The sequence below is a fragment of the Ixodes scapularis genome, unplaced genomic scaffold (assembly GCF_016920785.2).
Source record: "Ixodes scapularis isolate PalLabHiFi unplaced genomic scaffold, ASM1692078v2 PGA_scaffold1__304_contigs__length_218370807, whole genome shotgun sequence".
Lineage (NCBI taxonomy): Eukaryota > Metazoa > Arthropoda > Arachnida > Ixodida > Ixodidae > Ixodes > Ixodes scapularis.
In genome coordinates this window covers 44,034,772-44,048,088 of record NW_024609846.1, presented here as the reverse complement: position 1 = coordinate 44,048,088, position 13,317 = coordinate 44,034,772, and the positions used below count along the sequence as shown (strand labels likewise).

The window sequence follows — 13,317 nt, the reverse complement described above, 5'->3', positions numbered from 1 at the left end:
ATGTATAAAGCCAACATACGTCCGTCGATAATTCTGCCATTATTTCTCCAGAAATGCGTGGGCAGTGCGAATGCGGCCTTCGGCAGCCGCATTAAATGCTCCCTCCTAACGACAAGCGGCGATATTCTGACACGCCCTCAAACTCAAACAAGCATCCTGTTCGTTTCTGCTCTCGAGGATGACGGAAAGAAATAAATGATCTCTCACCAAGTTTCAGACTAATCTTTCGCCTCCAGAAAAACCTCAGACTGCGGCTAAAGATCGTCAACTCGCCTCCATCCAGGGGGTTTGTGGTTCAGAAAAATCCCTCGTGCGGGCCGGTACTGTAGGAAACGTACCGCAAGACTTAATCTCTTTTCTATAAATCATGTGAAGTGTCCAACTTGTAATAAAAATCACAGTACCTTCAGCGTTTTTTTTTTTCGATTGTATTTTGTAATATAGAAAAAAGAGTTATGTGGCCATACCAAGCACTCAGACTCACGTTTTGCCCGTGTTTTAGAGAGCACAGAAAGTACTGTTAAGATATTTGTATTGTTCTGCAGTGCCATTTTTTTGCAACATTATTCACTTCTTGAAATGTAAAGACCTCCGTATTTCCTGGGTTTTGCTTCGCTGTTTGCGTGGATAATATGTAAACTTTAAATTGAACGTGATATAATATTAGAAAACTGTAGCACTGATTATCATCTAAATTCCGAGACACGGAGAAAGAACCTAACTGACAAGTCGACACAAAATCTCCTTGTCCCAGGGCTTGAGGTTTGTCCCGGCGAAAAATAGTTTGTTTACACAATATATTTCTCAACAAAAAAGATCGGATGTTGCTATCGTAAAGAGAAGACGTTAGTGACTAGCGTCCCGATTTAAACGAAATAAATAAATAATAATATTACCCTGACACATTCGAACAAAGACACCAGAGTGATCGCAGAATCTATTGCCATTTAGTACATTGTTTATTGGTGCTTCTCCATCATCTTCCACCACTTTTTTTTGTTGTCAACACTGCGCCGACAAACCCGCCAGCCATGACATCACAACCGAAGGATGCGCTTTATAGCCCTTCACATGGCAGCGTGAAGCGGGCGCGGACCGTTTTGGTGAACCAGCCGAAGAAGGGCTCGACGTGCGACTAGCCGTCCTTCCAAAGATGAAAATAACCTGGCGCCTCGTTTAGGCGCTCCGTTGTCGGCCTCGCGATGGTGCATTTATTACGGGTCGCTGAGAGGTCCAGAGCATAAGGTGGAGTCGCATAACTTAGTTCAGGTGAGGTAAAGCGGCATCATTGTAGTCCGGACTGCATCCGTAACCTGCGTTGTCCGTGCTCCGTCACACAGCCGTCCTCTTGACGTCCGAGTACGTCAAGGTGATGGTCATCTTCGGGTGGACAACCAGGTCGTCTCTCCCAGGCAGGCACACGTCTTCAAAGACCAACTGCGAAAGAAGCAATGTTACGGTAAACCTTTTTTGAGCTTCGTCACTCTTTTTGTCGGAAGTAGAGATAAATATTAATAAGAATGAGTAACAGTTGTATTATATTTGCGGCCCTTTCTCCACATACATAAGTGTGTCGTGTGTTTGTTTAAACAGCCAGCCGTAAGTCAGTCAGGCCCAGTGGGCCTCTGGTGTCTCTGCCGTACGTGATAAATTTAGTCAGTGCCACACGATTACTAGCTTGGGGTCTTTACCGTGCACCAGGTAGCAGTGATATAAGAACGCACGCCGCTACGATGCTCATCTAAATCGAAACGGGCAGTGGTGGTCAATGAACTCAGCAGGATCTATAGGTTCCCCAGCGCAAGCCAGCGCTCCATGCGTTCCGAGCTGGGTGCGTCGAAGCATTCGACAACCGATCCCCCGAACATAAACTAATTGGCACCTTGTTAGCTTAATATTCTTAGATCAATACGGTGTCTGCTCTATACTTTTTGTCCCATCAAGAAAAAAAAATAGATTTGTGCATTATTGACGATCTGCACAAAGTAAATCTTACAAGATTTGGTTGTCAGAGGGATGAGCGATGCTTCTGATCTGTGAAACGTGTACGCCTTGATTAGATAACAATAATCCAATCGAAAATTTACCCACGTACATGTTAATTCAGCAAAAAGAGGAATTCATCCGTGATGCTCCGCGAGAAGTTGAATTCTTTTTACTACGGTTCTTGAGGTAAATGCAAGTATAGGTGTGACGGCCCGATGTTCAACAATGTTTGACGTCCATTGGCTCAGCAATAAAAGACAGAGAGGTCGACCTGGACTTTTGTCATAGCCGCTAACCGGCTGCTTTGCATAGGAAAGGGTAAGCGGAAAACTCCCCTGGCGTAGACGTTCCGTCAAGTGCAATGAAGGTGCAAGAGCACTTGATGGGGATTTTTACGAGCAGCACTTACTATCAAAATTATATTATATTTAACACGTGGTGAAGGAATTTTAAACGTATAGCGTGCCTTCCTCCCCCCCCCCCCCCCCCACATATAAAAAAAAAACGTGTTTTTGTTTGTTTTTACTGGAAACGTAAACTACACATGGCTGACGCTCATTCTCAGGTCTAATATATATAGAGCCAGCAGTCCGGACCAGGTGCTAAAGTTTCAGAACTAACCATTATCTCATTCAGAAGTCACGGGTGATTTTCTTAAAATTTCAATGGGAAAAAAGGCCCGTTTTTTACTGTTTTCGGTAACTGGCTCCTTAAGCAACATGCATTCGAGAGTCCCGCCAGTCAGCATTTTCTCCATTGAAACTTTGAAAAAAAAATCACTTATAGCTAGGGTTCCGCGTTTTCGGTTTCTATTTTTTTTTTCAAAATTCGGCGTACTTTTTTCGGTGTTTATTTTAAAATTCAGATTCCGTTTTTTTTAGCGTATATTTATACCCGCAAAAGTTTATCGGCTTCTTTCGGTGACTATAAAATAAACACCAGCAGACACCGGATCAGATGATCCTTCTACGTAGCTCTGATATTTGTGATCACTCAATGAATAACGGCACAGATACATTGAAGAAAAAAATGCCCTTCATTTGGCAAATGTGTGCAACTGTAAAAGAAATAAGAAAAAAAACACAGAAGTACAAACAAGTCAGATATGAAGCCTATGCCCAAAAAACATGGAACTTCACCTTCTGAACATCAGGATTACGTTTTCTCATTATGGTACACACACATGTACTTTCCCAGGTTCTCCTCCTTGATCTGCACTCTTTCTTTCCTGTTAATATGACCCTGAGCTTCGAGAATGCCCTCTCAACGATACACTGGACACTGGCAGACTGAGGAGATGAAGCGCTGCCTGAGCCAAAATCGGCCAATCAACCAATTGCGACTGCCGAAAGAGACACTGTGCAACGTTTTGAAGCACAACACCACATGCAGAGCTTGCATCAAGTCAGTTTTCCTTACAACGAGTTTGAAAACACGCTCGTACATGGCGAAGTCATGGGGCATTTCGGACTTCACGTTCCGATCGATGATACGCACATTAAACCAAAACGTCGTGATGCCATCCGTGTATCCCATACATACGGACACGTTTCGATAGACACTGTCGTTCCACTTTTTCACCACGGCTTTGCGGTACGACTGGAAGGTCAAAGTGACCTTTTCCGGTTAAAACTGAATTTTAGAAAATGAATCCGACGAACTTTTATCGGGTTTAATGGAAAATGCCGAACCTAAAAACTGACCTTTTCGGTTAAAACCGAATTTCCAAAAATTGATTTGGCGTGCCTTTATCAGTTTTTAACAGTTTGAACCGAAAACTCCGAACCCTACTTATAGCTTTTGAATGAGCTAACGGTTCGTCTTAAAACTCTGGCATTTGGTTTGGACCGCTAGCGACATTTGGGCGAAGATTGAGCGTACGGCGATGAGTAATTAACGTTTCGCGCTGAAAACAAAAACTGTACATTTTTGGGGGTAACTTGTATAACCACTTTTTCTTCCCCGCACCTTTTTTGGGGGGCATTGCATTATTATCTCAAAATGTCGCCATATCCCTACAGTCTGACGGTGAAGAGCCTCCGTGCCTACTAAATTATTCCACTAATCTTCCCGTCTACGCAGCCCCTATTCCTACGCAGCGGAGAGGTGGGGAAGAAAGAGGGAAGTGTTAGCGTGCCGCTTATCCCGGGCAACTCCCCTTAGTCCGTACGGCACTGCGTCATTGGTGGCGCACGATACGACGTCAAATCATTGCCTTGCCAAGGTACAATCAACACCAACACGGGCGAACAAGGTCTGGGGAGGAATATCTTAAAAAGCTATCGCTCGAAGGAACCCCTCAATGAGAGAGCGCAATGAAATTATTGTGGTGACGACAAAACAGACCAAAATGATACAAGCTTGATGATGCTGACGAAGACCAGTGAGCACAGAATGGTGCGATAGGCCTTCCAGTGAAGAAGAGAATGTTGTCTGAAGGGCACCGCCTACTGAATATGCGCTTTCATTTCTGAGCCATGAGATGCGCTACATGACGGAAAAGGCCGCGAAGCGCGTAAGCCCATTCACGCGCTGCGAGAATGGGCCCTTTTTTGCGTGACCCGTACCACCGACTCTGGACAGCTCCGTCTCCTCAAAGCACTTGGATCACAACCTCAAAGTGGAGAGCTAAAATCCTGCCAGGGTACTGAAGGTTTTTATATGGTTCCGTATGGAGCGTAACTCTTCTGTGTTTATTTGTTTTGTTTGCTACAACAAGCCGATACAGTCGGCCGTTACAGCCGGCCGCTAACGTCGGCTGTTACAGCCATGCGTTACGGAACTTCATGAAAATCTACTAATAATGCGCATTCTCTCTTAAAAGGGGGCGATACAGCAAATCACTTCGTGATTTCTTATGAATGATATTTCTGTTCACCTTTCCAAATCGATCGTTAATGGCGATCTTCCAGGCTCGGTCGAGAGTAGCCTTTAGTCCAGCAACTGCCTCGACGATGTAGCAGGCTCTGGTTGCCGAGAATCCCAGCTGGAGCACTCCTTCGCCCAAGCCGGTGTCCGCAGCGAGCTTGTAGTCGGCCCTGCGGAGCGCTTCCAGGAGCGTCATCTGGGGGGACACCACGATGCTTGCCTCCGGAAGCTGGACGTCGTTGAGGCCAGCTTGGATGACCAGTTTGGCGCCGGGCTACGAACAAGAAAAAACAGGAATGGCACATGAAAACTGCGTTTCTAGAGTCTGTATTTTGTATTGTTTGGTTGTTTTAGCGTAGGCATAAACGCGCCTTCTAAACAACGTAGACAGGGGCGCGGTCAAGAGCAGACACGGGTGGTGGGTTAGGCATATTGGTTATAGTAATGATCCATAACAGGCGCTTTGATTTTTAATTAACTTCTTCCTAGATTTGTGAAGCTGGAGCTTGTAAAGCTTTACCTATAAAGTGAAAATGACCGATCGCCCCCTTTTTTGCTTGTTGGGACCAGTAGCACTGAGAAGTTACTCTTCTAGGCTAAATTGGCTGTACACGAAATATATTGTACTAAACGCTTGGAGTAACATGTTATCTTACAAATACCCGATAATTTTATTATTTGGTACGTCAACATAAATATACGGCAGGTGTTGAGTGATTCAATGATCTACGGAGCCTGCTGCGACAATACTATCTCGAAACTATACATGACCATACTAACTTATTTATATTTTCTTATACTAACATATTTTTATGGCATATCCCTATTCATGTTATGAAATGTAAGCCACTCGAAGAAGCTGAAGGCCATTTTATCAGAACATGACAAAACTACCATATAAATAAAAAGCTACCAGTATCGCCCTTGATGAATACCCAGCACTGTGCAAGTATAACGGACTAGCTTTTATGGGTCTGAAGCTAGTTCTAACGCGAGTTAATTATTCCCATTCTTCCAATTAAGTTATTAGAAGAGAACCTCACATTTGTTTACTTTCCTAAAACACGAATAAACAAACCTTGGAACCAACAAAACAAAAAAGACTGCACCAATAAGTTGCTATTAATTCAGCGACAGTTTTTTTTTTTAGTCTTTGCTGGTAAAGCTTACGATGATGTTTCGTTTGAGCGATGCTATTTTCACGTAAAGGTCAGCTCACTGCTCAGCTGAGAGTGTACACACTAAGACATCTGGGGCGCCTGCTTTCCTGCAACTCATTTGGGAAATCCATTCGCCGGAATCTAGGGAGACAGCTCGGCGAATGACGAGACTAAAAATAGGTTTAGTATTAAAAAAAAAATCCTCGCTGTGGCATTTGGCATTATGAAACGTTATGCCCAACTGTCGCAACGCGGACTGTTTATTTAGCTCTGAACATATTATCCTGAAAGGTTATTTGTGTATTTTCTCCGCATTTTATGAACCCTGATATGGAACCCTGATGCTCGATGCTGATTGGTTAACGGGGGAGGTCACGTGACCAGAAGGATAGGCGAGGAGGAGCTCGACCACCTGTGCGCGCTGAGGAAGAGGAGCTCGAGAGTATGGAAGGCTCTGGAAGGTCGCCAGGCTTCTCAGCCCTGTTAGCGGTAGTATCGATTCATTCTAGGAACAACTATCGGGGCAATTGTTTTGCATACCTAAAACTCACAGTATCGCGAAACGTTCGTGATCCTAGAGCGTGAAACGTGCGCAACACCTAGCAGCTTGCCGTAGAGATCTTTGTTGGCTAAGGTCATTCGCCGAGCTCTTTACGCAGATGGCAGAGATTAGTAAGTACACCCGTGAGCGATATGAAGGTGAACAGCCCTCTTCTTGTTTTTGACGCTCCTGGAAGTTTTGGAACAAGCTCTGTTCCAGAAGAGGCCTAGAACGCAAAGTTTAAACCCCAAGGCACGTACTGCTTGAGACGTTGAGAGTTAATATAGCTTTAGGGAGCCGTAAAACAGGCAAGAAACCAGGTAAGGTGTTCACCTTCATATTGCTGGCGGGTGTACTGCAGAATTCCTTAGAGTGTAGGCAGGGCTCCTGTACGAAGGGGGCATTGCTATACCCCGTTTCACGTCAAGTCCGTCCGCAGCGAACGTTACGATTCTGTGAAAATCGATGAAGCAGCGCCAAGAATGTATCGTCATGGCTTTCGTCCTCTTTGGACGTTTGCTGTCACCGGTTAATCTAATCACGCGCAATGAATCCATCGCGATATTGTTTTTTTTGTTTGTTTGCTTAATTAGTTTAACCGGTTACAGTAAACACACAAAGACGAAGAGCGCACGAGCGCCATGACGAAGCATTCTTGGTGCTTCATGATAGTCTCCGTCGGACTGTAAGCGTTCGCTTTGGTGGGACCTAAAGTCCCTTGATACTTATTTTACAACTAACGACAACCAATACAAATAACGAAGCACATTCCCCTGGAACAAAATGGCGGCATCCAGTTCAAGCCTCAGCTGTGCGACGCCATTCGCTTCCTAAAACTCCACCGTCACGCAGTCGGCGCTTCAAAGAATGTCGCTGCTTGTAGGAAGCTCTTATCGATGGATTTTAATCGGACGTCGTGGAAAAAAGAGTATAGACCTTTCCAGCGCTTATCATCCGGGCAATAAATGCCCAGTCACTGGACTGTTGAGTCGTGGACGCATGCGCGGTGTGTCATATTTCGTTGAAGATAGCTACTGCGAAAGCTCAGAACGCTAGGAGACAAAGATGGCAGCGCGCAGAAGGCAATTTTTGGGGAAGTTCTGTAGAACTCTTTCGTTTAGCCTCGTCCCCAGCCAAGAAGTTGACAAATACGGTAGCAAAATTTAAAAGAAAAGACTTGAAATCTCTATTTAGTAAAAAGAATATGAAAAAAATGATAACAATAATGATGGACTGCTGCAATAAAACACGAGCTTTTCCCTAGTGCTGTTCCGAGAGCAAAACGGTGTTTCCCCGTATACCGGAAGTTCCGCGATTTAATGTGGCGGTTCCCGGGTAGAAAATGTCTATACACCTTCGCAAGTTGGAACCCGGCTTAACCTCGAAGTGCGCGTCGAGGTAAGGGCGACCTACTCTCCAACCAGGACGCTCGCTGCTTGTCGTACAATGTTGCCAGGAGTCTTTTGCTGATGTAGAAATCACTGAGCGTCGAGATATTCTTAAAAGCTATGTATAAAGCATACAGGTGCTTCCTGCGGCCGAGAAAGAACACAGACATTTAAAATGAACTACCCAAACCAGTAAAAAACCGAAAAGTAAGAGAAAATACTAAAGTCTTAAAGCGCATATCAGAATGCGCCAGAAGCTCCTATCACACCCCCGTTGCTGCCAGCCAGTGTTCTTCCAGAAGGGCAAAAAGTCCGTGACCAAGATGCACGTTGCACTGACCTCACTGGGATCAGTGCATACTGCTTTCCCGCAAGAAGTAGAAGTCAGGCTGCACACAGAAATGTCACACTTTAATCCGAGCCAGCCCAGCAATCCACTGCCCGGCCCAGTCCATGTGCGCCCTTGGTGTGCCCACGTCTTTCTTTTTTACATGCCCACAGGTTACAGAACTCTTCATGGCTAGAGCCTTTCCTGTTTGGTTCACATTCGCGCACCCCAATGACGTGCCCCTAGCACATCTCAACATGGCGAAAAGCTGACGTGGCTAAAGCATCGTTCAAAACGGCAGCGAACAAGAGCCTTTCTTGTAAAGTGAACTCACCGGCGGTCGCAGCGTCTTGAGCGGCGGAAGGGGCGCGAACTCGGTGTTGGGCAGTAGGAACCCGCTGACCCCGGGCATGCCGGACGCCAGGGGTCCGCCGATGGGGCCCACCTGGTAGGCGGGGCCCAGGCCGCTCACGCAGAGCTCCTGCATCGCCTCCAGGGCCATCGGGGAGAGTCTCTGCGAGGACGGTATTTTCGGTCTTTTTTATATACAGGTTCGGGGAAATATTCATTTACCTGATTTCGGAATTTCCTTCCAGCGGGTGTATAACCTACCAGAACGATTTACGCATTCCGTATGGAAATGTTAGAGTTTTAGTATTGTGTATAGGAGCGAACGCAAGTGCTGTACGTTTGCGTTAGCGTTGGGTGCTCCAGGCTGCGTTTGCGCGTCGTTGTCGCGTTCCGATTCAAGACCGCAGTTTGGGCTTCGCGAACGCGCAGCGTGGAGCATGCGAAGCTAATGCAAACCCAGAGTTCTTTCGTTCGTTCGCAAATGCAATGCTAAAACACTTATAACTGACGATGCCCCTCTAATAGGGTCTATTACGGTTGAAAGAAAACGCGGATGTAGTTGTAGAGAGACAAGCATAGTTTGCAAATGCTTGTTTTAATGTCCCAATCACGCATAGTGCATAAAAAAATACGGCAAATGTAGATTAAAACTTCTTTTTTACGACTAGTTTTTTTTTATATAAAAAGCAATTAAAAACCTTTAGCTGGTTCCGCAGCTCGCGGTTACCTGCCCCCTCAAGCAATATAATATCATTAAATGTATGTTAAATGCAAGTTATATATCCTAATTAGTTTAGATGTATACTGAAGTTGTTGTTTCTTTTTTTTTTCGGAAAAACATCATCTCGTCGTACGTACGTGTGAAGCACCGTTACGATTTCAAACAGTATTTTAAAATGAGCACTAAAATTTCTGAGTGTGGTAATTTATTTTATTAATCATAACTTAACGTTCGAACTAAGATAAAAAAAATGAGGCATTCTGAACTAACAAAATGAATTGTAATATCAAATTTAAAAGGCTCTGAGTCAATAAAGTTGGCAATCAACCGAGAAAGGTGGCTATAGTTTTGGGGCATACGAAGAGTGAAAGGCTAATAAAATGTCATAATAAGAATAATATTGAAATGCGTTTTATCGAATAAAAGAAGGCGAGAATACTTCGGCACTTGAAAAATTCAGCGCTGATAGAGTAAATTTTATAGAGGTCACGCTAATTGTGTGGTGGTAGCTATAAAAATAAAACGGGCGGATGTGTTTTAATAGCTTCGAAAGCGGTGAGGGTAGTAGCTTTTCCAGGTTCTCAGAGAGAGTTTCTATATTCCAAATTCATACTAATTCACGTTTTTCTTACGATGTTATCTTCGGCAGGACAAGCCCTAATAAAACATTGCGTTCTGCGAATACTCAATCAAGCCCGACAGGCCCAGAGAGATTAAAGAGGGCCATCTATACCTCCCATAGGTCCTACGAGGAGACAATCGCGCAGAAAGCAGCCAATTGCCCGAAATTGTTCCGGTCTTACGTCAAACACTGGGGAAAGTGTTCGTTCTGAACAGAGCTTGTGTTTGACGTGGCTATCATGCAAAGCTCCCAAGCCATAGCGGAACTTTTTAGTGCCAAATTCTCCTTGGAATGAACTGTCCCCGAGATGATCCACACTACTAGCACCCTTCCACTCTCAAGTGTAGCACCACACGTACACGTGGACATAGAAGTCGACAACGTTAATGAAACGTGGGAACACCTAAAATCTCCAAAAAGTGCCGGCCCAGATGGTGTCCCTCTCTTGCTGTTGAAGGCCAGCTCCGGACTATTCAGCATGGTTCTCGCAACAATGTTAACCAACTTCCTGCAAGCTGACTCAGTCCTATACCAGTGGAAACTGGCTCGCGTCACCCTGGTGCATAAAGGGAATGGGCTCCAGATCATCGGTGTCTGCATACCGGCCCATTTTGACAATCTCTGTCGTGTGCAGAACAATAAAGGTGATCCTCAACAGAAAGCTCCTTGCCCACAACGAGCAGCACAGCCCTCTCCCGCCTTGCGAATTCGGTTTTAGGACGTGTCGGAGTTGTGAATCAGCCCTGGCCACTTGCATCCACGCACTGAGCTCAATTCCTGGTGAGCGCTCCCCTCGTGAACTTGTTCAACTTGACTTTAAACAAGATTTCGACAAAGTTGATCATGGACTATTTCGCTCCAAGCTACCCAAGTTGGCAACTCGGTCTGTCTAGAGAGGTGGATCTTAAACTTCCTGCGAGATTGTTTCCAAAAAAGTTGTCTTCCGAGGAGAAATGTCAAGCACTAAACGTGTCTTGTCGGGAATCCCTCAAGGAAGTGTCCTCGGACCTACTCTGTTTACAATCTGCACTAATAATGTAACATCTTGCTTGCATTGCAAGCTCCTTCTGTGTGCCGATCACCTTACTATTATTTAGCCTCACCAGCAACCCTCCCTGTACCAACACTTCTAGGATGACCTGAACGCTGTCCACGCTTGGTCCATCGAAAGCAAGCTCCCCCTATATTACAGAAAGTACTCATAAAGCCTAGTTATAACCTCCAGAGACTCTGCACCTGGTCAGCACAGCCCCGAGCTGAACGGCACATTACTACCAGCTACCAATCGTGCAATGCTTCTTGGAATTAAAATTGACATTGCATTAAACTTTTCCGCTCACAATGGTGAGGTCACTTCCACGGCTCGGAGGATGCTTAATCTTGTGCTTCGGGTCACTTTGGGCTCTGCGGCACCAATACACTGCCGTGGTTTTTTTCATAACTGGGGTATTGTGCTGCGGTTTGGCACCCCTACCAACTCTCGTTATCAGCATTCCTTAAAGGTGTGCAGCGACGGGCCTCTTATATGGTTCTAAGGCGGCAGGCCTCCCCTGGTCTTTCGCGTTACCGTGACCTGCCCACGGAAGAGCTCTTGAGAATGGTGGGATGAACCTCCCTGACAAATCGTCGACAAGTGGCATCGCTCTGGCTCCTAGCGAACTGCCTCCTTCCAAGAGGCTCCGAGCTCCCACTACTATAACATCTTCGCCAGATCAGGTCCGGTGGTCTACAGCCACCATTCGGACGTACTGAGCAGCGCAGGAACTCTTTCCTAAAAAGAGCTGCGGCGCTCTGCCGATCACAACTGAAGGACATGAAGGAGTACCCGCCCCTAGAGCCTAAAAATCCGAAAGCTTGGTGGAAGGACACATCAGGTCTCCTCAGGACACATCAGATCTCCTCTTATGTCTCCCCTCGTTCTCCTCCCTTCTTTGTGTATATACTGTCTTCTCTTGTTTAAACTTAGAAGCTGTATATTTTTGTTGCAGAGCGACACCACACGCCTCAGGCATGGGCCAACGGCATTTCTGTGGTGCCGCTACCCTCCAGGGTTGAATAATACCTATTCTTAATATTTTATTAATATTATTATCATTATTATAAACAACCTTACATGTGATTATCATTACTAGAAAGTAGAATAACGTGTTTTTTCTTTCATGAGAATTGGGAAGTAACGTGCACACCTAGATATCCTCAAAAATTACGTCTTTAAAAAAGCCTGCTTAAGGAAGCAGTTAGAATTGTCAAGAGATTGTCAAGAGATCGTCAAAACGCACCCCACAAAGACTTAGATTGCATAATGTTAAGTCTCATAGGTGATAAGTCAGACCATCGGTAAATATCGGTAATGTTGAATTGAAACATATGACCGGATATTTCAAGGTAAACGATACGTTACAATAACAAGTACATTGTCCTTCGAATATTTAGATGTAAATGTCTTCATTTATCTTACCATTTTATTACCAATGATTAACGATTAGTGTAACCACATGTTTCTGTTGTGTTATTGCAGAAACTCTAGAAGACTCGGCTGCCAGCACATCCTTCAATTTTTTTAACACATTTTTTAACGCTCTATTCTGTCACATAAAGATTATGCACCCTTTTCTTTAGTTTAAGAGATTATGTTGTACACCACATCACTCTGATTGGTTGCTGATAATATAGCATCTTTCGGGGCACCACATCACTCTAGAAAGAAGTCTTGGAGTCTACCTCATTGGTGACCACCTTGCGCTTGATTGAAGAGTACAACGAGGAATAGAGCTGCTTTATCAACCCGGACACCGTCATGCCCTGGAGCTTGGCGTAGCGCTCGATGACCTTTTCCATGTCGCTGAGCGTCAATGTGGCCAGGTAGTCATCGAGGGAGCAGGCGTCCCTCTGTGAAGTCCCAGATGACAAGGGCTTCTGGTCTGCCAGTGAACCTTGGTGCTTCGGGGGCTGCTCGTCAATGGTGGTACCGAAGACATCGTTCGGCCTAGGGTTCGCCATAACCAGACCCCAACTGGCCACTGCGGCCATGAGAAGCATGGTACTCAGCATAGTCGATGCGAAGTGATGGCTGCTCCGTCGGAGAGACATAGCTGCCGTTGACCTGCGCATAGAAGATAACAACACGCCCACTGGAGAATTTGTGGCATTGACGAGACAACACTACTTAGAAGAACCAAAGCCTGTGCACAACCTGCTTCTACCTTCATGGAACGTCATCACACTCGAATAAGCAATGATGTCCGAGCATGGCGCGGGTTTCCTTCGACGCAGTGATTGAACACAAAAGGCTCCCTCGTGTGTAATTTGCGGCTGCGCTCTATCTCATTGTGATGACGTCAACATTTTAGTT

General features: G+C 45.3%; 1 protein-coding gene across 1 annotated transcript; it reads right to left on the bottom strand.

The window, feature by feature from the left end:
- Positions 1-936: 936 nt before the first annotated feature.
- LOC8033541 lies at positions 937-13,054 on the bottom strand. Its single transcript, XM_040210896.2, has 4 exons — positions 12,687-13,054; positions 8,606-8,785; positions 4,865-5,128; positions 937-1,437 (listed from the first exon to the last, which is right to left on the bottom strand). The coding sequence occupies exons 1-4, from the start codon at positions 13,014-13,016 to the stop codon at positions 1,333-1,335; spliced, it is 879 nt and encodes a 292-aa protein (XP_040066830.2). The 5' UTR covers positions 13,017-13,054; the 3' UTR covers positions 937-1,332.
- Between the last annotated feature and the right edge of the window lie 263 nt (positions 13,055-13,317).

Excerpts from the sequence above, each read along its gene's own strand:
- LOC8033541 (XM_040210896.2), bottom strand. The coding sequence starts at position 13,016 with ATGCTGAGTACCATGCTTCTCATGGCCGCAGTGGCCAGTTGGGGTCTG. Across the intron at positions 5,129-8,605 it reads TCAAGACGCTGCGACCGCCG|CCCGGCGCCAAACTGGTCAT; the intron begins GTGAGTTCACTT and ends TCTTGTTCGTAG. Across the intron at positions 1,438-4,864 it reads TTAACGATCGATTTGGAAAG|TTGGTCTTTGAAGACGTGTG; the intron begins GTGAACAGAAAT and ends CTTCTTTCGCAG.